We start from the raw sequence: 22,026 nt of genomic DNA, 5'->3' as shown, positions 1-22,026 counted from the left end.
ACTCCTGTGAAGCCTGTGTCCTCACCTAGAAGGCAGTCCCGGCACGACCTGCCTCAGAGGACGGGCATGAAGGGAGCCGACTGAGTCAGTGTTAAGCACATGCTGCCCGCCCCTGAGGAGCTTGACTGGGAAAGGGAGAAGATAGAAATACGGAAACATTTTTGAACAAGACGGGGGGAGGGGGGGGATCGCTGGAGATGGTGCCCAGAGCTGAGAGGCTGCACCATCTCCCAGTCCAGCCTGAAGGGACGGGGCAGGGGTGTGATCCATGGAGGAAGGGATGTGAAAGGCATCAGAAGAAGAACGAGTGGGACTTGGGCACGCGGCTAGTTTGATAAGGTAGGGAGGGGACCTGGAAGAGGGAGGACGTGGACAGGAACACTGAGCACGCCGCTCAGAGCGCAGCAGGGGGACCCGGAGAGCGGCAGAATGTGCCCACTTGTGCCTGGCCAGCCAAGGGATCAGCGGGGTGCTGGCAATGAGCAGAAGGCCCGTGGAGCTCAGCCCCTGGCCTCAGCGATGAAGATGGGGGCTGTGGGTGGGAGTTAGGGGGAGACGGCAAAGGTGGAGGAACCCAGGCCCTGGTCTGTGTCCCTGTGCACAGGTCTCCCAGGCCCCGGGTTCCCTGCCCCACCTCCGCTCTGGGCGCCTACTGTTCCCAGAAGCCTGCTACCTGCCTTCTCTCTGGGCCTCAGCACTCACTTGGGGCTAATGCAGGAGCATTACGTTAATTAGTTATTCATTTAATTTAACTTCACATTTGGTCTCAATTAAGCTTAAAGTGTTCTTCCTTATAGATGTTACAATAGCACTTGTAATTAAAAAGCAATAACTCTTTGCATTTCTCCTTTAGAGAGCCATTGGGAGGCTGGGGTGGTGTGCGGTTGCGGTGGGAGGGGCGGAGAGGAGAGAAGTAATGAAAAGAGGGGGAACCCTTGGTACTCGGAGGCTTTCAGCAAGGCTGAAGTTGGGGCAAAGGAGACTCAGCACATCATAGGGACTGGAGATTGCTCTTGGGGATAAAGCCATGAGGTGGGGAGAGGATGGAAACTGGAGGGTGAAACGAAGCAAGACTTAGGCTCAGAGGGTGGGGCCATAGATCTTATGGTGGGCAGGATAACACCCTCTCCCCCAAAGATGTCTACATCCTAAACCCAGGGCCCGTGAATATGTTAACCACAGATGTGATTAAGCACCATGAGATGGGGAGACTATCCTGGGTGGTCAGCGTGGGCCCAGAGTAATCACAAGGCTCCTTATAAATCAAAGAGGGAGGCAAGACTGTCAGTGGTCAAATTAGAAGATGGGGCTCTGAAGACAAACGAAGGGTATACTAGCTCAGAATCCACAAGGACAGCCTCTAGAAACCAGAAAAAGAAAGGAAATGGGATTCTCCCCTAGAGCCTCCAGAACCTTTATATGAGCCTCGTGAAACCTAGTGCAGATTTCTGACCTCCCAAACTGTTAAGATAAGAAATCTGTATCATTCCAAACCACTAATTCGGTCGTACTTCGTTACTACAACAATAGGAAGTTATTACCTGTTCCTCAGTGTAGACCTGGGGAAACATCATTTGGAAGACTGAAAAACCAAAGAGATCCCCAAAGATTAAAAGGAAACATGTAGGGAATGGCTATGTAACTCTGAGGTCCGGGGAAATGCTGCCTCTGTGACTTCCCCAAGTTCTCTGAGGGCAACACCTGACACATTCTTTACAATACCCAACATGGTGATGGAAGCCAGAAAAAAGTAACTTTCTCATTCTGTTCATGGTGTTGGGTCCTGATTTTGATCCCTACTGTCCTTTCTTAGGTCCCAGGAACCTGAGACAAGAAGATGTGTGCTGGGGTGGGGTGGAGGGCTGGAAGCATTTTTTCCTGGAGTAAACAGCGACTGCTGATAATGATCTGTTAGAAACAGAGACCAAGAAACAAATACATTCTTGGTTTGTGGCTTTGGTTCTCCCACTGGCACCTCTGAAAACCAACCCAAGTATCAAACATTCCAGGTGGACAGCGCTTAAGAGAGAGACAGCTGGGTATGTCCTGGAAAACAGCCTCTGGGCGGCCCCACTCTGCCTCTCAGCCAGGGAGGAGCCAAAGTCCACCAGGCAAAGACCCACCAAAAACACACGGTGGATGAGTGCCGGTGTCTCTGAGGTCCCACATGGCTTTTAACTGCTTTGTCTTGGACTCTTGCCCAATCCCCATTCTGGGTTTTCCGTTCGACTTAGCTGCGGCTTTTTGCTATTTCTATCAACTGGATTTATATTGCTTGACCTTGGTCCCTTGTTTTTCATTCTTTTTTTTTTTTTAATGGAGCAACACAGTAAAATACTAAATAATATAAATAATAATAAAAGTACATAGAAGCTTAGGCTGGAGCCAAACTACCTGACTTCAAACCCTGACTCCTGTTTAACCCTGAGCTGAATGACCGCAAGTAAAACCCCTTCCTGATCGGTGAAACGGGGATATTAAGAGCACCGACTTCATATGGTTGCTTATGAGGATTATTTAATATTTACAAAGCATTTAGAAAAATGCTTAGAACATGTTTGGTAAATATAATAAAAACTGATTTCAGCCTCTGAGGAATAGAATATTTCCAGGTATTAGGATGGAAATAGAGATTAAAGATCGAATCCTATGAGCTACAAAAACTCCTTCCAACCCTGAGTTCCTGTGCTCCTGTGAGGATGAATCCCACATCTGGAAACTTGTTCCTACATACCAACAGCCAGATACTTAAAGGTTTAAGACAAGAAGTTATGACAAAATATTTATTATTTGTACTCTAGGTGCTAATTACAAATTCTGTAATGGAAATTCTTACCTTTTTAAAGATATTGGTTAGAAAGGACGGGGGACCAATAGCTACAAAAAATATTAGCCAATACAGAAATCAGGAGTTGCTTGCAAGCCAAAAACGATCCTTAAACTGTCTGAGGAGTGAGATGTTAGGAACCCTGATGTCAGGTTTGAGCCCCATTATTAACTTGGGAAACTCTGAAAATCTCTTCTGCTCTCTGCCTCTTTCTCTTCCATAAAATAATTGCGGCAGGTTTCTTTACACTTTGAAAAAAAATCAAAGTTTGAAAATAATCAAAGTAAAATAAAAATGCTTCAACTGAAGCGGCCATGAGATAGAGTTGATGGAAGAGTTGTCTTAGAGAACAGAAGGAGAAATGGATCACCGTGTGTTAGGATGAAGTGACCAGCTGCATACACAGTACAAAGCATGAACTAATGGCTATGCATTTCCTAGGACCTGAACGATGGTACAACAATTTTGATGAATTTTTAGATTAAATAGCTAATGCAGCATGTCACCAAAGAATGTCAGCTTTACTTCCATTTTTATATATGAGAAATTTAAGGAACTTGTCTAAAAACTACCTAATATGTGTGTGTTTTGCTGGTTTGAGGGACCGTCTAAACTATAACACGCAGCGCCACCTAGCGGACCGGGCCAACGTCTCCGTTGTGGGATAGTGCCTGCTAATGGAGCTTCTGTCAGGTTTTACCAGGCTCTGAAACCACCTGTTTTTCATGGCGCACTCTTGATTTACTCTCCCTATCCGCCTTGTAAAGAGTGTGGATCACCACAGTCTCTCTGCTACAGGATCCCCTCTGGGTAAGGCACAGTAGAGCACCGCATGCTTGAAAGCCACTGACCAAAGAATGATGAATGGGGCACTCAGATGACCTCTAGGCCCCGCCTCCAGGAAGGCAGTGAGCCCAAGGGGCGCCATATTAAACACTGTAGGCGTGCCCTGTGTAGAGCTCTCAGTAAATTCATTTTTTAAGCCTTCTGCTTCTTATCCCACCCCTGTGGGGGTGTTTTGGGGCTTGGCCATGACTGCTTGGAGTATGAAGGTAGAGGGTAATCTATCAGTCATTTCCCCACAGCTGGTCGATATGGACTGGGAATCTACAGAAGACAGGCCACGCTAAAATACTTCATAGAAAGTGTATTTTTTGCCCTTAACACACAAACCAGCCATTTATGTATCTGTGTAAAATACACACGTGCACGCACATGCTTTAGAAAGCTGTGGTGTTTCAGTTTCCAACCTTAACACATTTTTCTTCATGTAAGTAGTCCTCCAAAACTTCATAGCTATTATCCATTGATCTCATAGTCGGACACCTTTGTTGGTGAATAAAAAAGATGGATTCAAGGTCAGAACCTACAAGTCTTCCCAGACTTGCTCTGTCAGCAACTCTCTCAGGAGGAGAAAAATGGCTGCCTGTGCTTATTAGAGGAGTCCAGGCTCCACTTGGCTGGCTCAACATCTCCACACAGCTTCAGTGCACCTGGAAGCTTCAGTGCAAATGTCTAGAGAAGAGCACCTAGCCTGACCACCTGCTTGCTCCGCTTTCCCCACGTGTCTGCTTTCTCCTCTCTCCCCTCCAATCTGCTCAGAGGTATGTTTCTTCTTTCTGTTCTCACCTGTGGGCCCTAGGCCAGATGAAGAGACTAGTCCTTTGAGGTGTTCTGTGACAAAGCCTTATCTGCAAAGGTTTTCCAAACCGAATAGGATAGAGACAGTTCAAGTGTAAAAATAAATACACCTAGCCCTCACCAGTCCATGACTCCCCAGAGTCACCCATTCTCTCCTCTTTTAATTTAGAGCTTAGCCCCCACTGCGGTATCATCTCTACACTGAAAACAGGCTCCAGGACAGAAAGGGAAGGAGACGTGGCCCTGACTTCCTTGAGCTCTCAGTCAAAGCTCCACAAAGCTCAGTGTGTTTTCTTCCTAGTCAGAGACAGACCTCAGGGTCTGCCACACCTGGTCGCACACGCTAGCTGTTGCGTGACACCTGGGCAAGTCAGCTCATCTCTTTAAGCCTTACTTTTTTCTTCTTTAAAACCAGATTACAATAAATATATTGTAAAATTTAAAGACATTGAATTACAAGGGAACTAGTGTACTGTTGGCCTATAACACATGTTCAAAGTTCTCTTTCCATCCTGTTTTCTGGTTCTTCATTTTAAGCCAGAATATCCTTCTTCATTTAGTTCTAGGGAGTTAGGAAGAGACTTCTGAAGTGGAACCAGCCCAGGGGCTCTCCATTTAATAATAAATTTCGGTTGGCAGGGGATCTCACACAGGTATAAAGTTCTTTCTAATCCTAGGAATGTACATTTCTCACCAGCTTTGGAGAAAAGGCTACACAGCTAAAAAGAAATTATCATAACCCAAAATGGACTCTTATCACAATTAAATAAGGCACACGAAGGCTACCAAATTCAGAAAGAGAAAGAATCCAGAGATCTATAGCAACAAGACAAACCAACCAACACTTCCGTATCCTTCCTTTAATCCCCAAATAAATTTGAAATATAGAATATAGATTGAGAAAGCTGTAGCCAAGAGTCTGAAGTGAAAGCCAGTCCTTTGGTTGGTTATTGCTTTACTAGAGCAGAGGGAAGGTATACCTGTTGCCTGTACAGGTTCTGTGGTGCCATATGCACACGGTCAACAACCAACACCTGGTTAAGTCTTCCAACTCATCACATTAAAATAAGCTTTTGAACTTCGAGTGCCTTTCCTTTCCCAATGATCCCACCCTTTTAACTAAGAATCTTGGGTATTATCAAAAAGATGAGATTCTTCCGTCTCTTGGACAGTAGAAGCCAAAGTGCTCATTTTCCCCAAATCCATTTACTGATGTCTTGATTGAAACTCTACTGGAAGTAGATCCCTGTTACTTCTTCCCTTTCAAAACAGACAGAAAACCCGAGGAACGAGTGTGAAGAAGACCGCAACATCCCTCTGAAGATGGTGGGAATCGTCTCCACAGGGCCAATTTTGCAACCCCATTTCTGGAAGCCAGGATTCAAGGGATTTGTCCTAGTTGTACATGGATATTTCCCTGACCTTAAGGCATGACGGCTGTCCAAACAAGGCTCTGAACAGTACCTTTCCGCTCACCGGTGACATCAAACGTGAAGGACAAAACAGGGTCCTGGTTTTCCAGAACAGTGCTCAGTAGGACCGCAGTGGTTTGGCGTAGATTGGCTCTAGGACATGATGAATGAGAACCAAAAAGAGGCCTCCAAGGAAGACAGCAGTGAGGAAAGCCAGCAGGACATAGCGGCCAATGAAAAAGGAATCCACAATCTGTGGAGAGAAACATCAAAAATGAAATTACGGTCACTCCAGCCCCCTGCTTTTGCTCATCTGAAACCTTTGATGAGTGAGCCCAGAGTCTGTCTGCATTTGTGACTTCCAGTAACATTCTGCTCTGAGTCTCCTCTGTAAACCATTAGGAAAGAACCTTAACTCTGTGCCAGAAACACAAGAAAAAGACAAGATTAATGAAGTACAGGGAAAAATATGGCTCAATTTAAGAGGAGGTTCACGAACACTGTGAAGACCTTGGATGAGCTCTTTTATGTTCTGAAATCAGTTATCTGAAAGAATTCATGAGGAGCTTGCTTGCTTGGTCTTAGAAAAGCTCTTTTTTGTTGTTAAATTTTTTGTTATGGAGAATTTTAAACGCATATAAAAAGATGATGGTATAATAACCCCCATATATCCAAGATCAAGCCCCCAAATCATCAACCCACTGCCGATTCCAGAGGGTTCCTTTTTAAAATGGAAAGGTGATTCTTTAGAACTGTCATCACAAGAGTCCTGGACCCTACCATTCATAATCCAGCACTCCAAGGCTTAGGCTAAATGGCCATTTGCCTGAGATATTAAAATGTTGAGAGGACAGATAACGAGCCCCAAACCATCCAGCTGGCTGCCTGGCAACCGATCATACTTGAAGCCCCAAAGCTGCTGGTTTTTGCTGACAAAACCTACACTTAGAATTGGCTCTGCCCACTTGTCTACTGTCTGCTGCCAGAGCTCTACTCTCCCCAGATCCAAATGGTGGTGCTTAAATCAGGGCAGGAAAAAGCAAATTAATCTAATGGACCTAATGGAGCAGGAACACGAACCAAGTAATGGGGTGACTTCACAGCTTCCCAAAGGGAAAAGAACCGAAAATATCTGAGAAGCGATTGTGGGAGACAGAATAATGGCCCCCAAATGTCCACATCCTAACCTCCAGAAATGGTGAATATGTTAGGTTACATGGCAAAGGAGAAATAGGGTTGTCAGTGGAATTGAGGTTGCTAATGGGTGACCTTTAAAATAGGGAGATTAACCTGGATTCTCTAATCCAGGTGGGCCCAGTGTAATCACAAGGGTCCTTAAACCTGGAAGAGGGAGGCAGAAGAGAAGGTCAAAGAAAGAGAGGGAAAGATGCAAGTAGAGTCGGCGAGAGGTCACCTTGCTGGCTCTGAGGACAGAGCATAGGGGCCGCTAGCCAAAGGCAGCCTCTAGAAGCTGAGAGGACAAAGAAACAAATTCTTCCCCAGAACCTCCAGGAAGGAAGACAGCCCTGCCAACCCCTGACTCTATTCCAGGGCGACTGTGTTTCGACTCCTAACTCACAGAACTGTAAGATAATCTGTCTGTGTTGTAAGCCACGAAGTCGGTGGTGATTTGTTACAGCGGCAACAGGAAGCTAATACAATGGTGTGACACGGAGGACCTGCCAAGTCCTCGCACTGCTCTGATCACCGAGATCCCAAGATACCAAGAAGAAAAGGGCTGCTCCAGAGATTACCCCAACAGCCAACTTACAACAAAGGTCAGTTTGATAAAACAGCTTTAACATAACTTTGACCTTGACTCCAGTACCGAACAAGTCTCTCGCGGGCTACATGTTTGCTCGTTTGACACGTTTCACTTTTTAATTAGCCAATTAGCAGGCCTTGGGTGCCGAAGGCCCAGGTCATGTATTATTGATACAGTATCGAGCCAGGCTGCTGCAGGGGCCAGTGCTCAAACCCTGAAAATGAAAACACCAATTCTGTTGGCCTCGCTGACGGACATATTTTGCTCAAACCTCCTTCTTGTCTCCTGGGTCTGCAACTCGTAGGACAGAGGATAGAAGGACTGAATTCAAAACAGTGTGTTCTCTGTGCCCTTCTTCCAATATTCACATCCACAGCCATCCAGAGATATGGCCCTTCCTCACCCATCCCCTCTCCGACAGGGAAACGGAGGCAGGAGTCTATTCCTGGCCCCACACTTGGTATTTGCACCAACAGAGTGGTTTTCAAATGCTGACCAAAATCCCTGACACGTATGGAAACGATTCCTTACGTGCGTGGTATTACGTCCCATGGACTTTTCAGAACGAAATTCCTTCCTTTTGCCATGATTAGTTGTAGACAGAGTTATAAAGGTGTGCCAGTTGTAGTCAGGAAGTTGTATAATTCTGTATACTGTGGTCTACTGTCGATGCTCACCCATGAACTCTCTGTGATGGCCCCCAAAATTCTGATGAGTCCCCAACAGTGAAGGTTTTGCAGACAGACCTCAGCTTGAATCCCTGCTCTGACTCTTCCCATACGTATATGACCCTGGGCAAGTTACTTAACCTCTTATAGCCTCGGTGTCCTAACCTATAAATTGGGGATAATAATAGTACCTACTTCATACAATTTAGGGTTATCTTAGGTTTAAGTGAGATAATGCAAACAAGGTGCTTAGCAAACAACCTCACACAGAGAAATCCCTTGAAAATGTTAGATGGGGCACCTGGGTGGCTTGGTCAGTTGAGCATCCAACTCTTGATTTCGGCTCAGGTCATCTCAGAGTTGTGGGACTGAGCTCTGTAGCAGGCTCTGAGCTCAGTGGGGAGTCTGCTTCAGATTTCTTCTCTCTCCCTCTCCCTCTTCCCCTTCCCCATCTCCTTCTCCCCCAACAAAAAAAAAGTGAGTTAATGTCATCATTACCACTTTAAAAAATGCAAATGGGAAGTTGAGAGGAAAGAAACTGCTAGAAGGAGTAATGGGAGATAAGAAGTGCCCCAGGAAGGAGTGAAGCCGACAGGTGAGGTCTCCAGAAGGACTCTGAGGGAGATGGTAATTATCCCTCTAGAGAGGTGGGCGCAGGTTGATGGGGTTCCAGGAACGCAGGCCAGCTGATCCCCCAGATGGTAGTCAGTACCGCATTCAGCTGTCTCCACAACCTATGCTTTCCACAGAAATGCTCTCTCCCCACCTACCTTCTCTATGGAGAGTTGTCCCTTCAGAGCACAGGTGGAGGAATCAAACACACGGAGACGGGCGAGCACGCCGCTCAGCAGGCCGCTCAGCACGCCCAAGGCACCGCATACACTTTGGCCAGGATTTGGGTTTCTGCGCCCAAACTACCGGGATGGGGACACCTGCACTTCAGGGCCAGACCCTGTTCCTACTCTGAACTCATTTTCTCATCTCCGGCCCCCACAGTGTCAGGTGGCTCTCGAACACACTGCTTGTGCAGCTTAATGACCAGCAGGCATCGAATCAGGCAAATAACTGCCCCATGGTTTGCACGTGTGAATCACAGTGAGATTTTTGTCCCGGGTGAAAGGACAGGGGAATGTAAAACTCCCTCCAAGCTATCCCCCTCTCATGTTAACTTTACGCTTCTATCACATTTCAGCTGGCCTGTCACAGGGGGAGCAGCTCAGGGCAAGATGAAGGTGTAGATCAAGGCAGACAAGAGTTATGACTCAGGAGGCGAAATAAAGCCAGTAGTTGTACCTTTGTTTCTACCTCAGGGGCTGGGACTTCACCGGCTCGGGGAAAGAGCAGCAGAACCGACGTGACGATCAGAGCACCGAAGAACACGAAAACGACAGAGAACCTGGGGTCCAAAGACAGAATGTTACGAGCATGGTTTACAGATTCCTCTCTCTTCAGTTAGGTCTGGAGCAGCTTTTCCCTGGAGCCAATATTCTAAGTTTCAGTCTCTTAACAAGGCCCAGAGCCCTGCTGCCCACGCTGTCCGGAGAATTTAGAAATCTCTCCCCTTCAGCCCAGAGCCCTTCTTTTTGGACAGGCCCCCAACTGGATGCATTCCTGTTGATGCCTGGTAATCCCAAATTCTTAAGAATGAGAATGGGTATTTTTTATTTTGCCTCTGTATGTTCATAATCATGAACAATCAAAGCAGCCCTTCTCTCTTCTCAACTTCTCTGTCTTTAGCTGGAAGACTTTGGCAAATTACATTGCTCGCTGCTTCATCCGGACACGGTCTGGCCACAGCACAGCTCTGAAGTGTGGGCGTGGTCTGTGTACTGAGGCCAGTGTCCTAAAGAGAGCCAGCCTAAGCCATCAGCACGTCTGCAGTGTCCCCATTCCCAAGTCAGAGCCTCAGGGACTGGACCAAGCAAGTGCCCTAAGTCGGAACAATTCAGAAACACACATACATACACCCTCCCAAGAAGTTCAACAGGCAGCGAATGCGGATTCCCTTTTTGTCTCTTCTGTCCCACCCCATCGCCTCAACAGTGAGAGCTAGAAAACACCATTTCCTTTCTCCTCTCACCTCTGCGTCAGAGCATAAATAACGCAGTCAGTGCTTATAATAACGGGTTAAAATGCAACTCATTCAAACTGCCAGTAATTACAAAAATGATCTTCTGGATTCTAACAGTTTCACGAACATCAGCGATTTCAGTTCTAATTGCTTTTACCTTGGACTCCCAGCTGGAGAGAAGGCCTTACCTGGCTATCCCAGAGGCTCTGGATAACAGCACACACAGCAGCAGCACCAGTACCCAGAGGAGGGCCAAGAGGAACACACCGGCCCCCACCCCTAGCACGGTGCCAGCCATCTGTGGGGGAGAAGAAGTGTGAGCGCTGCACCCCGCACACCCCCTGCGCCAGTTCTGCCTGTCTTCCTCCCTCTCCCGGTATGCGTGAGGGTGTTCAGACAAATGCAAGTACAGAAAGTCTGAACTCAGTCTGACGAACTTCTGATGACTGATGTGATGGCAGGATTAACTGGTACAGATCTTTGGGGGAAGTCCAGTCCCTTCAGAGGATTTAGAAAACTGAAATCCTGGGATGCCTGGGTGGCTCAGTCGGTTAAGCATCTGTCTTCAGCTCAGGTTGTGATCCCAGGGTCCTGGGATCAAGCCCCATATTGGGCTCCTTGCTCAGCGAGAAGCTTGCTTCTCCCTCAGCCTGCTGCTCCCCCTACTTGTGCTCCCTTGCTATCCTTCTGACAGATAAATGAATAAAATCTTAGGAAGGGAGAGAGGGAGGGAGGGAGGGAAAGAAAAGAAAAGAGAGACCCAGACAATCATAACACAGAAATGTCCCCCTATGTCGTTGAGATTTTCTTCACCAAAGGAAGCAAACTCCTAAGCCCTTGAAGAAGACAAGGACGATGAAGAAGAAAGGAGCCTCACTGTATTTGAGCATTCACGGAGTGCTAAGTATCTTACAAATACATTTCATTTACTCATGGCCGCAGGTGTCTGAAGTAGGTCTTACTATAGCCGTGTCACAGAACACGTAAGTGAGGCATCATGCAAAGGGCTATGTATTCACAAACCAGTGGCTTACAATAGAACGGTATCCTGTCACGGTACTGGAGGCCAGAAATCTGAAATCAAGGGGCCTGCCAGGTTGGGCTGCCTCTAGAGGCTCTACAGGACAATGCTTCCAGGATATTCCAGCATCTGGAGGGCCAGGCATTGCTTGGCTTGCAGCTGCATAGTTCCAATCTCTGTTTCCATCTTTCCATGGCCTTCTCCTTTGTGTCTCTGTCACTTCCTCCTCTGTCTTTTATGAGGACACTTGTAGTGGACTTAGTGTCCACCCAAAGAATCTGGTTTGTTCTCCTCTCAAGATCCTCAGTTACGTCTGCAAAGACCCTCCTTCTCCATCAGGTCATGCTCCCAGGTTCCAGGGATTAGGATGTGGGCACGATCTTTTGAGGGGCCATCACTCAGTGGGCCACCCACTCCACTGAGTCTAGAGCATGCCTGATTTTCCACTTCAGTATCAGAGACAAATCTTAAGCAAATAAATTCCTCCTCAGTTCATGGTTTTCTTTACCGTGATGGTTTAAATACCACAAAAATTATTATCTATGAGAAGTTCTGTCATAAAGGCATTGGAAAGTTTGGAAAGGAAGCCCTGGGCATAAACTGCCAAACAAACAAACATTTATTCAGTCAACATCTATACTGTGCCACGGTCTGGGGATCACAAGGGCAGATAAGATGTATCTTCTGACAGAAGCTGCAGGCCCACTGGGGAACACTGTCATGTAAACAGCTATCCATGCCGCACTCTGATAAGGAGACAGCATACAAAGTGGGACAAAGTGGGAGCTGAGGAGAAGGGCCTCAATGAGGAGATGACTTCCCATAGGCCCATTTGGGAAAGAATCCATGTGGTAAGACGACAGGTACGGGAAGGGGTAGGCCGAGAGAGGAGTGGCAGCAGGTGGACTGGGCTCTCACTTGCTTCTCTAATCTATCTGGGGCACCCCCCTCATTAGAGCGCACGGTATTACCCCAATAACTCTAAAGTGCCAAGAGTTTCCCTACCGCTGGGTCCCTATACTTGCTGTTTCCACTGTCTGGAATTAATCCACAAGCCCCACGAACCTTCCACTATTTGTGGGACTGGCTTCTCCTCATCTGTCTGATCTCAGCTTTAAATGTGCCTTCCTCATAAAGGTCTTCCCTCATGGCTCTGGTTAAAGGAACACCCCGAACAATTACCCTCCATCACTCCTTATTTCCTTCAGGGTCCATTTCACAAACTGTAGTTCACTTTTTTAACTTACTATTTACCGGTTTACTTTCTATGTCTCCAACCAGGATAGCAAACTCCAAGAGGGCAGAGATTTTATATCTTGCTTCCCACAGTATCCCCAGTTCTTACCACAGGTATAATAAACAAGAAATATTTGTTGGATGAATAAATGAAGCAGTGCTAACAAATCCACAGAAATCGAATGAAGGGCTGATATTTAACGTTAGCAAGAGGATTGCAATTTCTGGCCAATATGCTGGACAGCCCTAACACGGGAAGCACCTCGCACAACAGTGGACACATAGAAATGCTTTGTAAAATTACGCAAAAAGAACTCAATACACAGCAGAGCTCGGAAGCAATAACGGAAAATCCTTAAGTATCATAAATGAAAGCACATATCAGAATCTGAGTGGTGAGCAGGAGCTGAGCCCAAAGGTCTACAGGGTTACTAAAACCAGCTGCAGACCCATGGAGTGGTCCCTCCTGAACAGATGAGGTCTCAGACCTACGACACAGAGAACTGAATGAAGAACAAGGCATAAAGATAAACCCAGAAAGGGCTTAGTTGTCTTTGAAACAGGGACTAGAACATTTGCTACTGACTCTGTTGGAAGAAAGTTGGCCAAGTACCTCAGGCCGTGAGTGAAAAACAGACTAACCCAAGAGAAATCTGAATCCCAAGCCAACACCACATGCCAGTGCGGGGTTCAAATCATACTACCAAAGCGGTATGGGAATCTTGAGAAGGAAGATTTACATAAAACCAATCTCAAAGTGAGAAACTCGTGGGATCCCGGCAGAGACAACTGAAACCTCTTGGTAGGGATGCCACACAAGTCAGCGGGCAAGGCTCCCACTAGAGTGGGTATAAAATAAATTTGGGTTGGACATAAAAGGAGTGAAATGGCTCTCATAGCTATACTTGAGCAAGAATGAAAATGAACCAAGAAAGTAGGCATGAAATGTAAGGAGGGACGGTAAGAAAAATACTGGGTAATACTGATAGTAAAGACTTCTGTAATGAAAAGAAGGGCTAATTGTTTGAGGAGTTAAAAACAAAGAAGAACAATAGCAACACAATATGGATATGTCTCCTCAGGCAAGGGAACCAAAAGCAAAAATAAACTCCACCAAAATTTATTTAGGACTCCACCAAAATAAAAAGCTTTTGCACGACCCAGGAAACAATCAACAAAACAAGAAGGCAACCTAGTGAATGGGAAAAGATATTTGCAAATGGTATTTTCCATAAGGAGTTAATACCAAAAATACATAAAGAACTTCTACAACTCAACACCAAAAACCAATCTGATGAAAAAATGGGTAGAGGTTCTGAAGAAACATTTTTCCAAAGATATTCAGATGACCAACAGACACGTGAAAAGATGCTCAACATCATTCATCATCAGGGAAATGCAAATCAAAATCACAATGAGATATTACACTAGTCAGAATGGCTAGACAAGAAAGAGACAAGAAAGAACAAGTGTTGGTGAGGATGTGGAGAAAAGAAACCTTCATACACTACTGGTGGAACGTAAATTGGTACAACCACTTGAAAAACAGTATGGAGGTTCCTCAAAAAATTAAAAATAGAAATATGATATGATTCAGTGATTCCATTACTGGGAATTTACCCAAAGAAAATGGGAACACTAATCTGAGCAGCCTATGTTTATTGCAGCATTATTTACACTAGCCAAGATATGGAAGCAACCTAAGTGTCCATGGATGGAGGAATGGATATAGATAAGGTAGCTAAAGAGGATTAAAAGGTACAAACTTCCAGTTACACAATAAGTCACAGAGATTCAATGTGTTGTACACCTGAAACTAATATAACACTGTATGCCAATTATACTTTAATAATAAAGAAAATAAAAACAAGGAAGAGCTGAAATATTTGTCAACAGTTATGTGGAAGATGAGAAAGGCAGTTCCAAGTGAAATTATTGGTAATTATTTTGCTCTGGAAGAGATGCCAGTTAATGATCACCTGTAGGCTTTGTTAAACTAAATCTGCATGTTAAAAAACATATAGGTGAACACCAAATAACAGAAACAGGGTAAATAACTTCCACACTAATAGAGTGAAAAAAATAAAGAGGGCAGAAGGCAAGAGGGGAGAGAAACAAAGAAAAAGCAAGGAACTTAGAAAATACAACACAAGATTGTAAAATAAACCCAAATATAACAGTCATCAAAGTAAACACACATGATTATTCTCGAATATTAAAGGAGATTTTCATACTGGATGCTCTTTGCATGGAAAGAATAATGAGAGAGATACTGAAAAAAGGCAACTGATAAAGAAACTGAAAGAGCAAATACAAATAAAACAAAAACAAGGGGGAAAAGGGGAAGATGGGAGGATGTTGTCCAACAGATACAGAGTTTCAGTTTTGTAAAATGAAAAAGTTCCAGAGATCCCTTGCACAACAATGTGAATATCCTTAAGACTACTTAACCAAACATTTAACGTGGTTAAGATGGTGAATTCAAGGTATGTGTGTTTTACCACAATTTTAAAAAAGCCAAACCAAACAAAATAAAATCTGGTGAAGCAATATTAGTATCAAACAAAATAGAATGGAAAGCTTTCAAAGGTATTAAGAGCGACAGTCCCCAACAAGAAAACTGAACAAAAAAAACCCAAACAAACAAACAGAAAACCAACTCAGGACAAATATAAACCCAAGACAAAATTTTAAAATATGTAAAGTCAAAAGGAATCACTGCAATAAATGGACAAACCCACAAATTTAGCGGAGATTTTAATATACCTCTTTCAGAAACTTAAAGTGAATATATGAACGGCCCATAAAGATGTGAAAGGTGCTCAACTCCATTACTCATCAGGAAACTGAAATGAAAACCACCCTGCAGTACCCACCAGATACCCACCAGAATGGCCACGAAGGTATAAACTTCCAGTTATAAAATAAGTATGTCAGAGAGATTCCATATGTTGTACACCTGAAACTGTATGTCAATTACACTTCAACAATTAAAACAAAATAAGGAAGAGCGAAAACATTTATCAACAGTTACATGGAAGATGAGAAAGGGCAGTTCAAAGTTAAATTCTTGGTTATTATTTTGCTCTGGGGAAGGTAACACCACCAAGTGTTGACAAAGATATGGGGTAAATGGAACCCTGATTCCAAGAAACCAAACATCAAAAACCTTTCATGAGGCAACTGGGGAACTCTGAACAGTATTTGCATTTTGGATGGTATTAAGGAATTATTATTTTGTTTTATATGTGATGATATTGGGGTGTCTGGGTGGCTCAGTGGGTTAAGTGGCTGACTCTTGGTTTCGGCTCTGGTCATGATCTCAGGATTATGAGATCGAGCCCCAGGTTCCGCTCTAAGCTCCACTTAGAGTCTTGCCTGTCCTTTTCCCAATGTTCCTCCCCTCACTCATGCTCATCCACATGCATTTTCTCTCTCTACCCCCCCCAAATGAGTAAAATCTTAAAAAAAAAAAAAAATGTGATGACACTGTGGCTACACTGCTAAAAGATTACAACATACATATAGACATGCACAGACATACCACCGATAATATATGTCCGGGAACTTTAGGATTATCCAGGGAAAGGTGAAGGGGGTTAACGTGAAATAGGACGGGTCACGCAATAACTGTTGAAGCTGGATCATGAGTACATGAGTGTTTGCTATACTATTTTTTATACTTTTGAATGTATTTGAAACTTTCATAGTAGAAAGATGTGTATATTTCTGGTATAAGTAGGAATAAATACAAAGAAAGATGTAAGATTTTTACAGCAAAAATTGCTAAACTTTATTCAAACGTATTAAAAATACTTTATTTATTTATTTATCTATTTATCTATCTATCTGTCTATGAGAGAGAGAGAGAGAACTCACAAGGGGGTAGGGAGATGGACAACAGACCTTGTGCTGAGTGAGGAGGTCAAGGCAGGGCTTGATCTCATGACCCTGAGATCATGACCTGAACCAAAACTGTGAGTCGGACACTCAACTGACTGAGCCTCCGAGGCACCCCCAAAGCTATTTTTCTTTAAAGGCCTGAATAGAATAACCAGAGTAGAAAATCACCAACATTCTTGGACAGGACGGTTCAATAATAAAAGATCTCAACATCAATTCAATGCAATTCTAACCAAAATCTCAAAATAATTTTTTGTGGAGCTCATGGAACTTGAAAACGTATCCCAAATTCATATGCAAGAGCAAAAGCCCAAGAATAGCGAAAACAATTTTGAGAACTAGGATGGAGACTTGCCTTTCTTGTTACCAACTGCCGCAAGACACATTATAAAACCAAGGTAATTAAAACAGTGTGATATGGCATAAAGACACATGGATCAGTGGAATAAAACAGAGAGCCCAGGAACAGATCCATGCATTTATGAAAACTTGGTATAGGACAGAGTTGGTTCTGATTCAGCAGGTAAAGGATTTCCTGGATGGTGTTGGGACAAATGATTATCCAATCAGAAAGCAGTCATCCTCGACCTCTACTTTATGTCATATACAAGCCAATTTTAAATGGAAAGTAATTCATAATAAAACAGCATATGTTTAAATATACAAATGTTCAGGCTGACTACACCAGAATATATAATGAAGTACAGCAGTCAGATGCTTGCACCTAAACTTAGAATCCTCATGAGCGCAAAGCTACAAATGCGGGCCCATGCAGGTGTGCTGTGTGGCAACTCAAATACCACGAGCTGGGCTGCCTTCAGCTCTGTGATTTTCTCAAGTGATGAACAACTCTTGTGAAAGTTCCAAAACACAAGTAAGTATAATTTCCCCTTGATTTACATTTGAGTTGCATTCCTGGAAATTCTACTATGTCACACTCTGCCAAAGAATACATTATGTTTATATGAAAAATGGAGTTAGGTTCTAGGCTGAGATTGGAAATGAGGATCCTGTGGGACACTTGAAAATGATGCAGGACAATTCTTTGCGGCAATCTAGCATCCCCAGCCCTGCTCTGTAAACCCCAGTAGTGTTTCTAAATCACAACAATAACCAAATGTGCTCTCACAAATTCCAAAATGACCTACAGGGCGGTACCATCCCCTTGGAGAACCAACACTCCAGAAAAACTCTTGCATAAAGAGACATGTACAAGGATGTTCACTGCAGTATTTTTTTTTTCAAAAGAGCAAAACATCTGGAAAAAAAACAAAAGGTCTATCAATAAGGGAATGGACACAATATTATATACTCATCATGAACACTTAAAATGAACTTGGCTATCTGTATTGATATGAATGTTATCTCCAAAACAATGTTGAGTGATAAAAGCAAATTACAAAATGAAGCCCACAGTGTGATACCACTTGTATTTTCAAAATTAAGAAAGTAATGAAAGTAACCGATTGTGCCACTCAGTGGCGCAAATAAGCATCTGATTCTTGGTTTCAGCTCACATTGTCATCTCGGTCCTGAGATCGAGTTCTTCGTAGGGCTCTTGCTCAGTAGTCTCTGCTCAGTGTGGAGTCTGCCTAAGTTTCTCTTTCTCCCTCCCTCTGCCTCCCTCCCCGCCCTGTACTCTCTCACACAAGCTCTCTCTCTCTCAAAAAAATAAATAAATCTTTAAAAAGTGACGTATTGTTTACAAAATGCATATATATTGTACAAATATAAACACATGGGCATGGGGCGCCTGGGTGGCTCAGTGGGTTAAAGCCTCTGCCTTCGGCTCAGGTCATGGTCTCAGGGTTGTGGGATCGAGCCCTGCATAGGGCTCTCTGCTCAGCAGGGAGCCTGCTTCCTCCTCTCTGCCTGCCTCTCTGCTTACTTGTGATCTCTGTCTGTCAAATAAAATCTTTTTTTTTTTTTAAAGATTTTATTTATTTATTTGACAGACAGAGATCACAAGTAGGCAGAGAGGCAGGCAGGGGGAAGAGAGAGGGAAGCAGGCTCCCTGCTGAGCAGAGAGCCCGATGCGGGACTCGATCCCAGGACCCTGAGATCATGACCTGAGCCGAAGGCAGCGGCTTAACCCACTGAGCCACCCAGGCGCCCCTGTCAAATAAAATCTTTAAAAAAAAAAAAAAAAGAATACATGGGCATGAATGATGCACAACAATTTCCAAAGGAAAGCAAATGGGGCCAGAAAAGAGAACAGAAGGATCTTAATTCAATCAGTGATGTTTTGTTTCTTTAAAAGAAAAAACTTGAGCAGATGTGCCAAAATGTTCATGTTTGTTTAAGCTAGTTAGTAGGGCATAGGTATCTGTTATACTAGCCAGTATAATAGTCTCGATTTATGAAATTCTTCAGAGAATTCTTAATTTTTAAAGAGGTAGCTGGAGGCTCAGTGCATATGAATTGAGATCAGAGACCAGATTGGGGACCAATAGGGGACTCTCTGGATAAGGGATGATGAGGGTCTGGCCTTCAGTCTTAGCTGTGGAAATGGAAAGGAGTCAAGGGAAAAGGTATTAGAGATGACTCAGGTTTCCTGCTTGGTTGACTGTGCTGATGGCACTATCCTAACAAGATAACTAGTCAAGTTTAATTGCCGATGCTTGGGATAAACTATAGAAATAACTTGTAAAACTTGGACCAACTCTAACGCCTAGAATACAAGGCAAGTGGTGGTCGAAGTTGGTACCATTAGAAACAAGGCCCTTCAATCCCCCATGGAATATTAAAGGTTTATGAGACACTGGGAATCCATATGTGGCATGGCTTTAAAGTAATGAGACAACTATCCCCAAGCTCTTCTAAGAATGTGGTTCATCACTTTATAAACAAACTGTGTACATTTTCTGGCTAAGCATGGAAAGGGAAGCCTGGATATAGTATAGAGTGCTGCTGTGGGAAAGATGTGAATATCTGGTCATTTTATCTTGTTAATTCTGTGTGGGAATAATACTAATGATTATTTCTCATAGTGGAATAGCTAAATTATTGAGTAAATATGATTAAAAAATTAAAACAATGGTGTTTTGGATACATGTCCAGGACTTTTCCAAACCTTCTTTGAGAACAGATGGTTTAGCCAACTTGCTTTCCAGAGTAAGTCCACTTAAGTCTGTGGCATTTAAAGCAGGTGGACTAGAGTCAGAATAAAGAAATGTCTCCATTTGAACACCCTGTTTAGTAGCTGACAACCAGAGCAACCCCAGGGCCAATTTCCCCCCTTTGTGCTCCTACTGTGAGGTCTTTCTTTGGGAAGAGATCGTCCCAAACTTTTAGAGGTCTGTATAGTGCACTGCTCACTCATTTATTGTTAGTTCTACATACCGTTTCTCACAGCTCTCAGAGAAAACTGAGAGAGGCATACATTCATGCATACAGCCCAGTCGATTAAAAATACACGGCTCGCCATGGCTGTCCACCATGCGTGAGTATACTAATGGCCATTAGGAGATGACTTACAGTCGGGTACAAATGTGGATTCCGTGGAGGGTAAGTTGGTCCTAGTGGGGCTGGTGGTGGGAGCTAGATATCTAACCCATTCCTACATTTTCAGACTCAAGACCTTGAAGGCAGCAGAAAACAGAGATTACAGGAAGGAATGGCCCTTCTTCAGGATTTCTTTCCACTTTCCTTTATAACCATTCCAAACCTTCAAATATAATGGGGAGGGGGGGCGGATATCGCACATACATTTTTCTACAGTGAACATTTCACTACGGTTTGAATTTTAATGTACTAGGATAATGCTTCTACCTTTGTAATTAAGTAAAATGCAAGCCTGGGAGAAATCAATTGTGGAGCTACGTAAATGCCATCGATGTGGCCTCAGGTCCTAACGCACTGCGAAAAAACGGGATCCAGTGGATCCAGACCCGTCCTTCCACCCACTTTCCCGGGCCGCGTGCGGGCCGTCTGGAAGCTACCTCCCCAGGCGCTCCCCGGACAGCAGCACTCCAGCGCTGGAGTCAGCACCCCGGAACGCGGGCTCTAGCGTCTCTCCCCAGCCCTGCGGCTCGTTCAAACTGGCGGCAGGAAAACGTCGCCCCCGGGTCTCATCAGAATGTTCGCCGGGCTACCTCGCAGTAACTGGAGAGACTACGGTCTCGGTCATAGGTATTTGAATCAGACACTGACATTCACTTTCTTAGGAGCACGACAAAGAAAGCATCCCTTCTTTCTCAGCCCCAATTAAGTGTTTATTAGCCGCCGGGCCTTGGGAGCAGGTCGGCGGTAAGGGTGGTCTGAGAGTCTGCGCAGAGCCATCCGCCCGCGGCATCTTCTAGCCTCCCCAGCCCCAGCCTCCGCCATTCTCCCTTCGCGGCAGCACCCCACGCCCCCACAACTTTCCTCGTCTCCCCCTCACCAGGCCCTCCCTCTCCCGGGTCCCCTACTCACACCTCACTGTCCGGCCCGTTCCAGCCCACAGGGGCTTCGGTCTACTTGTGACGAATCACAAGTGGGCTTTCATCCAGGTGATTCCAGATTCGCTAATCAGCGCCGCTCTTTCAACGCCTAGCTTCCTTCTCATTTGCTTACAACAGCAGCGCCTCCAGGCAACGCTAACCGTGGTGGGTGGGCACGTCGCACTCCGTTACGCCTTCCGATTGGTGGGTGCTATTGGACCCGAGACCGGCCTCAAGTTCGATTGGATCGAGGCAGTCCTGGCTCCGCCTCCCGTCCCACCCTGTTGTCAATCACACCATCTCTTAGGTAACCCACGGAACCATTGGTCAGTCTAGCGTGGGGGCGGGTTGTTAGGCGTTCTCCCGGCCTCCCTCGCTGTTACTATGGAGACTACAGCGAGGTTGTGAAGCGGAGGAAGGCAACACCTTCGCCTAGTCTAGAAGTCCGAGATTTGTACAGCGGTTTAGACGTTAATGTCTGTTTCGGAGTCTGATGGACATCTCAGTCCCCGACCCACTGGTTTGGGTGGGTGGTGGGACTCCAGGGGCAAGTCAGGTTAGGCCTCGGAGAGGTGAGGTCAGGCTCTGACATTGAGGGTTCCTAAAACCTCCCACCCCATCCCACCCCATCCCACCCCATCCCACCCCCGGACGGAACCGAGTCCGAAGCACAAGTTGTATGTACCAGCGTCAGATTTTCGTTTATCCCTGCCTCGCCTTATTTTATTTGGAGCTGTTCTTCCGTTAGCCTTAGGAAGTAGACTGTGGCAAGAATGATTCTTCTCATGGGACAGATTGAAGAAGCGAGGCAAGGGTCCGTCAAATAAATCAGTAGCCACACCTCCAGGCAGCTGGAACTGTTCATGCCTTAGCCGACTGCTCTTACCTAACTGCAAACTAAAGCTCGCCGTGATTTTGTTCCAAAGCTTTGTATGGCCCGTTAGACCAAAATATCCATAAATCAGGCCAACCAATGGAAATAGGACAGAGGATGCACGCTCCACGGCTGAATCAGGAAGGGAAAACAGACAACACTCAAAATAAACAATACCAAATTTGAG

At 44.9% G+C, this 22,026-nt stretch overlaps 1 protein-coding gene across 1 annotated transcript; it reads right to left on the bottom strand.

The window, feature by feature from the left end:
* Positions 1 to 5,313: 5,313 nt before the first annotated feature.
* On the bottom strand, positions 5,314 to 21,063 carry TMEM218 (transmembrane protein 218). The gene is made up of 4 exons (XM_059414416.1): positions 20,958 to 21,063; positions 10,573 to 10,682; positions 9,607 to 9,709; positions 5,314 to 6,133 (listed from the first exon to the last, which is right to left on the bottom strand). Exons 2-4 carry the CDS (start codon positions 10,680 to 10,682, stop codon positions 5,999 to 6,001), a joined length of 348 nt encoding a protein of 115 aa, XP_059270399.1. The 5' UTR covers positions 20,958 to 21,063; the 3' UTR covers positions 5,314 to 5,998.
* Positions 21,064 to 22,026: the final 963 nt, after the last annotated feature.

This window comes from Mustela nigripes, chromosome 1, assembly GCF_022355385.1.
Source record: "Mustela nigripes isolate SB6536 chromosome 1, MUSNIG.SB6536, whole genome shotgun sequence".
Classification (NCBI taxonomy): domain Eukaryota; kingdom Metazoa; phylum Chordata; class Mammalia; order Carnivora; family Mustelidae; genus Mustela; species Mustela nigripes.
The sequence above is the reverse complement of the archived record's forward strand: the minus strand, read 5'-3'. Positions and strand labels throughout refer to the sequence as shown.

Bases quoted from the DNA above. Each gene is read 5' to 3' on its own strand.
- TMEM218 (XM_059414416.1), bottom strand. From the start codon at position 10,682: ATGGCTGGCACCGTGCTAGGGGTGGGGGCCGGTGTGTTCCTCTTGGCC. The intron at 9,710-10,572 runs GTAAGGCCTTCT...TTTGGACCCCAG, and splicing joins AGAGCCTCTGGGATAGCCAG to GTTCTCTGTCGTTTTCGTGT. The intron at 6,134-9,606 runs GTACAACTACTG...TTCTCTCCACAG, and splicing joins CCCCTGAGGTAGAAACAAAG to ATTGTGGATTCCTTTTTCAT.